General features: G+C 30.8%; 1 protein-coding gene across 2 annotated transcripts in view; it reads right to left on the bottom strand.

The window, feature by feature from the left end:
- The window catches only part of znf512b (zinc finger protein 512B), a 155,859-nt gene that overhangs the window by 10,335 nt on the left and 133,440 nt on the right, over positions 1-12,084 (bottom strand). For both annotated transcript variants that reach the window (XM_056449437.1, XM_056449438.1), the window contains 3 exons: positions 11,630-11,731; positions 11,370-11,432; positions 11,143-11,241 (listed from right to left, as the gene is read on the bottom strand). In XM_056449437.1, the coding sequence (XP_056305412.1) occupies positions 11,143-11,241; positions 11,370-11,432; positions 11,630-11,731 (264 nt within the window). The remainder of the gene's footprint in view (positions 1-11,142; positions 11,242-11,369; positions 11,433-11,629; positions 11,732-12,084) is intronic.

Raw genomic sequence — 12,084 nt, 5'->3', positions numbered from 1 at the left:
TTGCTCTCATAACTTGAATTACAGACTCACTCTAACTATTCAAGAATCTGAAGATGTTTTTGCTCTCATAACTTAAATTACAGACTCACTCTAACTATTCAGGAATCTGAAGATGTTTTTGATCTAATAACTTGAATTACAGACTCACTAACTATTCTAGAATCTGAAGATATTTTTGTTCTCATAACTTGAATTACAGACTCACTCTAACTATTCAAGAATCTGAAGATGTTTTTGCTCTCATAACTTGAATTACAGACTCACTCTAACTATTCTAGAATCTGAAGATGTTTTTGCTCTAACTTGAATTACAGACTCACTCTAACTATTCAAGAATCTGAAGATGTTTTTGTTCTCATAACTTGAATTACAGACTCACTCTAACTATTCAAGAATCTGAAGATATTTTTGTTCTCATAACTTGAATTACAGACTCACTCTAACTATTCAAGAATCTGAAGATGTTTTTGCTCTCATAACTTGAATTACAGACTCACTCTATTCAAGAATCTGAAGATGTTTTTGCTCTCATAACTTGAATTACAGACTCACTCTAACTATTCAAGAATCTGAAGATGTTTTTGCTCTCATAACTTAAATTACAGACTCACTCTAACTATTCAAGAATCTGAAGATGTTTTTGCTCTCATAACTTGAATTACAGACTCACTCTATTCAAGAATCTGAAGATGTTTTTGCTCTCATAACTTGAATTACAGACTCACTCTAACTATTCAAGAATCTGAAGATGTTTTTGCTCTCATAACTTAAATTACAGACTCACTCTAACTATTCAAGAATCTGAAGATGTTTTTGCTCTAATAACTTGAATTACAGACTCACTCTAACTATTCAAGAATCTGAAGATGTTTTTGCTCTAACTTGAATTACAGACTCACTAACTATTCAAGAATCTGAAGATGTTTTTGCTCTCATAACTTAAATTACAGACTCACTCTAACTATTCAAGAATCTGAAGATGTTTTTGCTCTCATAACTTAAATTACAGACTCACTCTAACTATTCAAGAATCTGAAGATGTTTTTGATCTAATAACTTGAATTACAGACTCACTAACTATTCAAGAATCTGAAGATGTTTTTGCTCTAATAACTTGAATTACAGACTCACTCTAACTATTCAAGAATCTGAAGATGTTTTTGCTCTCATAACTTGAATTACAGACTCACTAACTATTCTAGAATCTGAAGATGTTTTTGCTCTCATAACTTAAATTACAGACTCACTCTAACTATTCAAGAATCTGAAGATGTTTTTGCTCTCATAACTTAAATTACAGACTCACTCTAACTATTCAAGAATCTGAAGATGTTTTTGATCTAATAACTTGAATTACAGACTCACTAACTATTCTAGAATCTGAAGATGTTTTTGCTCTAACTTGAATTACAGACTCACTCTAACCATTCTAGAATCTGAAGATGTTTTTGCTCTAACTTGAATTACAGACTCACTCTAACTATTCAAGAATCTGAAGATGTTTTTGATCTAATAACTTGAATTACAGACTCACTCTAACTATTCAAGAATCTGAAGATGTTTTTGATCTAATAACTTGAATTACAGACTCACTAACTATTCAAGAATCTGAAGATGTTTTTGCTCTAATAACTTGAATTACAGACTCACTCTAACTATTCAAGAATCTGAAGATGTTTTTGCTCTCATAACTTGAATTACAGACTTACTCTATTCAAGAATCTGAAGATGTTTTTGATCTAATAACTTGAATTACAGACTCACTCTATTCAAGAATCTGAAGATGTTTTTGCTCTAATAACTTGAATTACAGACTCACTAACTATTCTAGAATCTGAAGATGTTTTTGCTCTAACTTGAATTACAGACTCACTCTAACTATTCAAGAATCTGAAGATGTTTTTGATCTAATAACTTGAATTACAGACTCACTAACTATTCTAGAATCTGAAGATATTTTTGTTCTCATAACTTGAATTACAGACTCACTCTATTCAAGAATCTGAAGATGTTTTTGCTCTAATAACTTGAATTACAGACTCACTCTAACTATTCAAGAATCTGAAGATATTTTTGTTCTCATAACTTGAATTACAGACTCACTCTAACTATTCAAGAATCTGAAGATGTTTTTGTTCTCATAACTTGAATTACAGACTCACTCTAACTATTCAAGAATCTGAAGATGTTTTTGCTCTAACTTGAATTACAGACTCACTCTAACTATTCAAGAATCTGAAGATGTTTTTGCTCTCATAACTTAAACTACAGACTCACTCTAACTATTCAAGAATCTGAAGATGTTTTTGATCTAATTACTTGAATTACAGACTCACTCTAACTATTCAAGAATCTGAAGATGTTTTTGCTCTCATAACTTGAATTACAGACTCACTCTAACTATTCAAGAATCTGAAGATGTTTTTGCTCTCATAACTTAAATTACAGACTCACTCTAACTATTCAAGAATCTGAAGATGTTTTTGATCTAATAACTTGAATTACAGACTCACTAACTATTCTAGAATCTGAAGATATTTTTGTTCTCATAACTTGAATTACAGACTCACTCTAACTATTCAAGAATCTGAAGATGTTTTTGCTCTCATAACTTGAATTACAGACTCACTCTAACTATTCTAGAATCTGAAGATGTTTTTGCTCTAACTTGAATTACAGACTCACTCTAACTATTCAAGAATCTGAAGATGTTTTTGTTCTCATAACTTGAATTACAGACTCACTCTAACTATTCAAGAATCTGAAGATATTTTTGTTCTCATAACTTGAATTACAGACTCACTCTAACTATTCAAGAATCTGAAGATGTTTTTGCTCTCATAACTTGAATTACAGACTCACTCTATTCAAGAATCTGAAGATGTTTTTGCTCTCATAACTTGAATTACAGACTCACTCTAACTATTCAAGAATCTGAAGATGTTTTTGCTCTCATAACTTAAATTACAGACTCACTCTAACTATTCAAGAATCTGAAGATGTTTTTGCTCTCATAACTTGAATTACAGACTCACTCTATTCAAGAATCTGAAGATGTTTTTGCTCTCATAACTTGAATTACAGACTCACTCTAACTATTCAAGAATCTGAAGATGTTTTTGCTCTCATAACTTAAATTACAGACTCACTCTAACTATTCAAGAATCTGAAGATGTTTTTGCTCTAATAACTTGAATTACAGACTCACTCTAACTATTCAAGAATCTGAAGATGTTTTTGCTCTAACTTGAATTACAGACTCACTAACTATTCAAGAATCTGAAGATGTTTTTGCTCTCATAACTTAAATTACAGACTCACTCTAACTATTCAAGAATCTGAAGATGTTTTTGCTCTCATAACTTAAATTACAGACTCACTCTAACTATTCAAGAATCTGAAGATGTTTTTGATCTAATAACTTGAATTACAGACTCACTAACTATTCAAGAATCTGAAGATGTTTTTGCTCTAATAACTTGAATTACAGACTCACTCTAACTATTCAAGAATCTGAAGATGTTTTTGCTCTCATAACTTGAATTACAGACTCACTAACTATTCTAGAATCTGAAGATGTTTTTGCTCTCATAACTTAAATTACAGACTCACTCTAACTATTCAAGAATCTGAAGATGTTTTTGATCTAATAACTTGAATTACAGACTCACTAACTATTCTAGAATCTGAAGATGTTTTTGCTCTAACTTGAATTACAGACTCACTCTAACCATTCTAGAATCTGAAGATGTTTTTGCTCTAACTTGAATTACAGACTCACTCTAACTATTCAAGAATCTGAAGATGTTTTTGATCTAATAACTTGAATTACAGACTCACTAACTATTCTAGAATCTGAAGATATTTTTGTTCTCATAACTTGAATTACAGACTCACTCTAACTATTCAAGAATCTGAAGATGTTTTTGCTCTCATAACTTGAATTACAGACTCACTCTAACTATTCTAGAATCTGAAGATGTTTTTGCTCTAACTTGAATTACAGACTCACTCTAACTATTCAAGAATCTGAAGATGTTTTTGTTCTCATAACTTGAATTACAGACTCACTCTAACTATTCAAGAATCTGAAGATGTTTTTGCTCTAATAACTTGAATTACAGACTCACTCTAACTATTCAAGAATCTGAAGATGTTTTTGCTCTCATAACTTGAATTACAGACTCACTAACTATTCTAGAATCTGAAGATGTTTTTGCTCTCATAACTTAAATTACAGACTCACTCTAACTATTCAAGAATCTGAAGATGTTTTTGCTCTCATAACTTAAATTACAGACTCACTCTAACTATTCAAGAATCTGAAGATGTTTTTGATCTAATAACTTGAATTACAGACTCACTAACTATTCTAGAATCTGAAGATGTTTTTGCTCTAACTTGAATTACAGACTCACTCTAACCATTCTAGAATCTGAAGATGTTTTTGCTCTAACTTGAATTACAGACTCACTCTAACTATTCAAGAATCTGAAGATGTTTTTGATCTAATAACTTGAATTACAGACTCACTAACTATTCTAGAATCTGAAGATATTTTTGTTCTCATAACTTGAATTACAGACTCACTCTAACTATTCAAGAATCTGAAGATGTTTTTGCTCTCATAACTTGAATTACAGACTCACTCTAACTATTCTAGAATCTGAAGATGTTTTTGCTCTAACTTGAATTACAGACTCACTCTAACTATTCAAGAATCTGAAGATGTTTTTGTTCTCATAACTTGAATTACAGACTCACTCTAACTATTCAAGAATCTGAAGATATTTTTGTTCTCATAACTTGAATTACAGACTCACTCTAACTATTCAAGGATCTGAAGATGTTTTTGATCTAATAACTTGAATTACAGACTCACTAACTATTCAAGAATCTGAAGATGTTTTTGCTCTAACTTGAATTACAGACTCACTCTAACTATTCAAAAATCTGAAGATGTTTTTGTTCTCATAACTTGAATTACAGACTCACTCTAACTATTCAAGAATCTGAAGATGGTTTTGCTCTAACTTGAATTACAGACTCACTCTAACTATTCAAGAATCTGAAGATATTTTTGTTCTCATAACTTGAATTACAGACTCACTCTAACTATTCAAGAATCTGAAGATGTTTTTGATCTAATAACTTGAATTACAGACTCACTCTAACTATTCAAGAATCTGAAGATGTTTTTGCTCTCATAACTTGAATTACAGACTCACTCTATTCAAGAATCTGAAGATGTTTTTGCTCTCATAACTTGAATTACAGACTCACTCTAACTATTCAAGAATCTGAAGATGTTTTTGCTCTCATAACTTAAATTACAGACTCACTCTAACTATTCAAGAATCTGAAGATGTTTTTGATCTAATAACTTGAATTACAGACTCACTAACTATTCAAGAATCTGAAGATGTTTTTGCTCTAATAACTTGAATTACAGACTCACTCTAACTATTCAAGAATCTGAAGATGTTTTTGCTCTCATAACTTGAATTACAGACTCACTCTAACTATTCAAGAATCTGAAGATGTTTTTGATCTAATAACTTGAATTACAGACTCACTCTAACTATTCAAGAATCTGAAGATGTTTTTGATCTAATAACTTGAATTACAGACTCACTCTATTCAAGAATCTGAAGATGTTTTTGCTCTAATAACTTGAATTACAGACTCACTAACTATTCTAGAATCTGAAGATGTTTTTGCTCTAACTTGAATTACAGACTCACTCTAACTATTCAAGAATCTGAAGATGTTTTTGATCTAATAACTTGAATTACAGACTCACTAACTATTCTAGAATCTGAAGATATTTTTGTTCTCATAACTTGAATTACAGACTCACTCTATTCAAGAATCTGAAGATGTTTTTGCTCTAATAACTTGAATTACAGACTCACTCTAACTATTCAAAAATCTGAAGATGTTTTTGTTCTCATAACTTGAATTACAGACTCACTCTAACTATTCAAGAATCTGAAGAAATTTTTGTTCTCATAACTTGAATTACAGACTCACTCTAACTATTCAAGAATCTGAAGATGTTTTTGTTCTCATAACTTGAATTACAGACTCACTCTAACTATTCAAGAATCTGAAGATGTTTTTGATCTAATAACTTGAATTACAGACTCACTAACTATTCTAGAATCTGAAGATGTTTTTGCTCTAACTTGAATTACAGACTCACTCTAACCATTCTAGAATCTGAAGATGTTTTTGCTCTAACTTGAATTACAGACTCACTCTAACTATTCAAGAATCTGAAGATGTTTTTGCTCTCATAACTTGAATTACAGACTCACTCTAACTATTCTAGAATCTGAAGATGTTTTTGCTCTAACTTGAATTACAGACTCACTCTAACTATTCAAGAATCTGAAGATGTTTTTGTTCTCATAACTTGAATTACAGACTCACTCTAACTATTCAAGAATCTGAAGATATTTTTGTTCTCATAACTTGAATTACAGACTCACTCTAACTATTCAAGAATCTGAAGATGTTTTTGCTCTCATAACTTGAATTACAGACTCACTAACTATTCTAGAATCTGAAGATGTTTTTGCTCTCATAACTTGAATTACAGACTCACTCTATTCAAGAATCTGAAGATGTTTTTGCTCTCATAACTTAAATTACAGACTCACTCTAACTATTCAAGAATCTGAAGATGTTTTTGTTCTCATAACTTGAATTACAGACTCACTCTAACTATTCAAGAATCTGAAGATGTTTTTGCTCTAACTTGAATTACAGACTCACTCTAACTATTCAAGAATCTGAAGATGTTTTTGCTCTCATAACTTAAATTACAGACTCACTCTAACTATTCAAGAATCTGAAGATGTTTTTGATCTAATAACTTGAATTACAGACTCACTAACTATTCAAGAATCTGAAGATGTTTTTGCTCTAATAACTTGAATTACAGACTCACTCTAACTATTCAAGAATCTGAAGATGTTTTTGCTCTCATAACTTAAATTACAGACTCACTCTAACTATTCAAGAATCTGAAGATGTTTTTGATCTAATAACTTGAATTACAGACTCACTAACTATTCAAGAATCTGAAGATGTTTTTGCTCTAATAACTTGAATTACAGACTCACTCTAACTATTCAAGAATCTGAAGATGTTTTTGCTCTCATAACTTGAATTACAGACTCACTCTATTCAAGAATCTGAAGATGTTTTTGATCTAATAACTTGAATTACAGACTCACTCTATTCAAGAATCTGAAGATGTTTTTGCTCTAATAACTTGAATTACAGACTCACTAACTATTCTAGAATCTGAAGATGTTTTTGCTCTAACTTGAATTACAGACTCACTCTAACTATTCAAGAATCTGAAGATGTTTTTGATCTAATAACTTGAATTACAGACTCACTAACTATTCTAGAATCTGAAGATATTTTTGTTCTCATAACTTGAATTACAGACTCACTCTATTCAAGAATCTGAAGATGTTTTTGCTCTAATAACTTGAATTACAGACTCACTCTAACTATTCAAGAATCTGAAGATATTTTTGTTCTCATAACTTGAATTACAGACTCACTCTAACTATTCAAGAATCTGAAGATGTTTTTGTTCTCATAACTTGAATTACAGACTCACTCTAACTATTCAAGAATCTGAAGATGTTTTTGCTCTAACTTGAATTACAGACTCACTCTAACTATTCAAGAATCTGAAGATGTTTTTGCTCTCATAACTTAAATTACAGACTCACTCTAACTATTCAAGAATCTGAAGATGTTTTTATTCTAATAACTTGAATTACAGACTCACTAACTATTCAAGAATCTGAAGATGTTTTTGCTCTCATAACTTGAATTACAGACTCACTCTAACTATTCAAGAATCTGAAGATGTTTTTGCTCTCATAACTTAAATTACAGACTCACTCTAACTATTCAAGTATCTGAAGATGTTTTTGATCTAATAACTTGAATTACAGACTCACTCTAACTATTCAAGAATCTGAAGATGTTTTTGATCTAATAACTTGAATTACAGACTCACTAACTATTCTAGAATCTGAAGATATTTTTGTTCTCATAACTTGAATTACAGACTCACTCTAACTATTCAAGAATCTGAAGATGTTTTTGCTCTCATAACTTGAATTACAGACTCACTCTAACTATTCTAGAATCTGAAGATGTTTTTGCTCTAACTTGAATTACAGACTCACTCTAACTATTCAAGAATCTGAAGATGTTTTTGTTCTCATAACTTGAATTACAGACTCACTCTAACTATTCAAGAATCTGAAGATATTTTTGTTCTCATAACTTGAATTACAGACTCACTCTAACTATTCAAGAATCTGAAGATGTTTTTGCTCTCATAACTTGAATTACAGACTCACTCTATTCAAGAATCTGAAGATGTTTTTGTTCTCATAACTTGAATTACAGACTCACTCTAACTATTCAAGAATCTGAAGATGTTTTTGCTCTCATAACTTAAATTACAGACTCACTCTAACTATTCAAGAATCTGAAGATGTTTTTGCTCTCATAACTTGAATTACAGACTCACTCTATTCAAGAATCTGAAGATGTTTTTGCTCTCATAACTTGAATTACAGACTCACTCTAACTATTTAAGAATCTGAAGATGTTTTTGCTCTCATAACTTAAATTACAGACTCACTCTAACTATTCAAGAATCTGAAGATGTTTTTGCTCTAATAACTTGAATTACAGACTCACTCTAACTATTCAAGAATCTGAAGATGTTTTTGCTCTCATAACTTGAATTACAGACTCACTCTATTCAAGAATCTGAAGATGTTTTTGCTCTCATAACTTAAATTACAGACTCACTAACTATTCAAGAATCTGAAGATGTTTTTGCTCTCATAACTTAAATTACAGACTCACTCTAACTATTCAAGAATCTGAAGATGTTTTTGTTCTCATAACTTGAATTACAGACTCACTCTAACTATTCAAGAATCTGAAGATGTTTTTGCTCTAACTTGAATTACAGACTCACTCTAACTATTCAAGAATCTGAAGATGTTTTTGCTCTCATAACTTAAATTACAGACTCATTCTAACTATTCAAAAATCTGAAGATGTTTTTGATCTAATAACTTGAATTACAGACTCACTAACTATTCAAGAATCTGAAGATGTTTTTGCTCTAATAACTTGAATTACAGACTCACTCTAACTATTCAAGAATCTGAAGATGTTTTTGCTCTCATAACTTGAATTACAGACTCACTAACTATTCTAGAATCTGAAGATGTTTTTGCTCTCATAACTTAAATTACAGACTCACTCTAACTATTCAAGAATCTGAAGATGTTTTTGATCTAATAACTTGAATTACAGACTCACTAACTATTCTAGAATCTGAAGATGTTTTTGATCTAATAACTTGAATTACAGACTCACTAACTATTCTAGAATCTGAAGATGTTTTTGCTCTAACTTGAATTACAGACTCACTCTAACTATTCAAGAATCTGAAGATGTTTTTGATCTAATAACTTGAATTACAGACTCACTAACTATTCAAGAATCTGAAGATGTTTTTGCTCTCATAACTTGAATTACAGACTCACTCTAACTATTCTAGAATCTGAAGATGTTTTTGCTCTAACTTGAATTACAGACTCACTCTAACTATTCAAGAATCTGAAGATGTTTTTGTTCTCATAACTTGAATTACAGACTCACTCTAACTATTCAAGAATCTGAAGATATTTTTGTTCTCATAACTTGAATTACAGACTCACTCTAACTATTCAAGAATCTGAAGATGTTTTTGCTCTCATAACTTGAATTACAGACTCACTCTATTCAAGAATCTGAAGATGTTTTTGCTCTCATAACTTGAATTACAGACTCACTCTAACTATTCAAGAATCTGAAGATGTTTTTGCTCTCATAACTTAAATTACAGACTCACTCTAACTATTCAAGAATCTGAAGATGTTTTTGATCTAATAACTTGAATTACAGACTCACTCTAACTATTCAAGAATCTGAAGATGTTTTTGCTCTCATAACTTGAATTACAGACTCACTCTAACTATTCTAGAATCTGAAGATGTTTTTGCTCTAACTTGAATTACAGACTCACTCTAACTATTCAAGAATCTGAAGATGTTTTTGATCTAATAACTTGAATTACAGACTCACTCTAACTATTCAAGAATCTGAAGATGTTTTTGATCTAATAAGTTGAATTACAGACTCACTAACTATTCAAGAATCTGAAGATGTTTTTGCTCTAATAACTTGAATTACAGACTCACTCTAACTATTCAAGAATCTGAAGATGTTTTTGCTCTCATAACTTGAATTACAGACTCACTCTATTCAAGAATCTGAAGATGTTTTTGCTCTAATAACTTAAATTACAGACTCACTCTAACTATTCAAGAATCTGAAGATGTTTTTGATCTAATAACTTGAATTACAGACTCACTAACTATTCAAGAATCTGAAGATGTTTTTGCTCTAATAACTTGAATTACAGACTCACTCTAACTATTCAAGAATCTGAAGATGTTTTTGCTCTCATAACTTGAATTACAGACTCACTCTATTCAAGAATCTGAAGATGTTTTTGCTCTAATAACTTAAATTACAGACTCACTCTAACTATTCAAGAATCTGAAGATGTTTTTGCTCTCATAACTTAAATTACAGACTCACTCTAACTATTCAAGAATCTGAAGATGTTTTTGATCTAATAACTTGAATTACAGACTCACTCTAACTATTCAAGAATCTGAAGATGTTTTTTGCTCTCATAACTTGAATTAGAGCCATTCTAATAGTATTCTAGAATAGATACAATCTGAAGATGTGTTTTTTGCTCTAATAACTTAAATTACAGTCATCATAACTGGATTCTAGCATAGAATCTGAAGAATTTTTTTGCTCTTTTAGCTTAAATTACAGAATTATTCTGTTTATTGCAGAATCTGAAGTGTTTTTAGTTCTAATAACCTGAATTGCAGACTCATTCTAACTGTACTCTAGAATAGACAGAATCTGAGGATGTGTCTTTTTGCCTAGAGATTTTGAAATTACAATAGTGTCCTACACAGCAGATATCATACAGCTATATGTGAGTGTTTGCTTTACCTGAGAGTGTGTCTTGTTGATATGATACTTTACGCCGCTCTCAGAGTTAAACTCTTTCTGACAGAGCAAACACGTGTATTTCCCTACGTCACCTCCTCCCTGTGTGGAGAAAAATGAACAATAGTGATGCTCATACAGAATGAGCAATAACTAAGAATACAGGTATAAAGTTTATACAGTTATTAATATGAAACAACTACTGTAGAGTGCACACGAAGGACTTGTACCTTATTACAGCTTGCCAAGTGGGCTTTAAGTCCAGATACACTTGAGTAGATCGCCTCACAGTTCTGTTAGGAAATCAAGACAAACTTGAAGAAAATAAGCAACAACAAAACATGTCACAATTCTTTTCAAGAGCTCTTCAGCTCTTCTTCAGGTAATCTTCATCAAATGATCTCATTCAGATGTTCACATTGAGTTGAAATCTGTCTATGAATCACTAGCAGCTGTTAATGTTACATAAAAAACTAGACCGTTTTCTTACACAGTTTGGGCAGCAGATGAATCCTTTTTCTTTCACCTCGTTCTTCCAGCTGTCCACAGTTTCAGGGCTGAAGTTTGGGAGACCTGGCCTTGTGTAGTTGAGCTAAATAAATGAATACAGACACATTATTTACAATGCATTGATGTGTATGAAATGAGTAACTACCAATATTTAGAAACATTACTCTGTATTTAAGAGCTACTGACATTTTTTTAAATTGGTCAAATTGAACTTTTTATTTGCTAAGGTGTAGCTGTACATTGTGACAAAACATTACAAGGAAATGTTCTAAAATTATTAAAAAGTTCTTCAGATCTAAAATCATCACAAATATGCTGTTTACAAGGTTAACTTTTTTTTAAAACGAGAAATGATTATTTTTTTTATTTGAAACTGATATCACAAACATTAAGGTTCCTACAATTGACCATATTTTGTGATTCATATTTAGTTTT

Source organism: Danio aesculapii, chromosome 23 (assembly GCF_903798145.1).
Source record: "Danio aesculapii chromosome 23, fDanAes4.1, whole genome shotgun sequence".
Lineage (NCBI taxonomy): Eukaryota > Metazoa > Chordata > Actinopteri > Cypriniformes > Danionidae > Danio > Danio aesculapii.
This window is presented reverse-complemented; position numbering and strand designations above follow the sequence as displayed.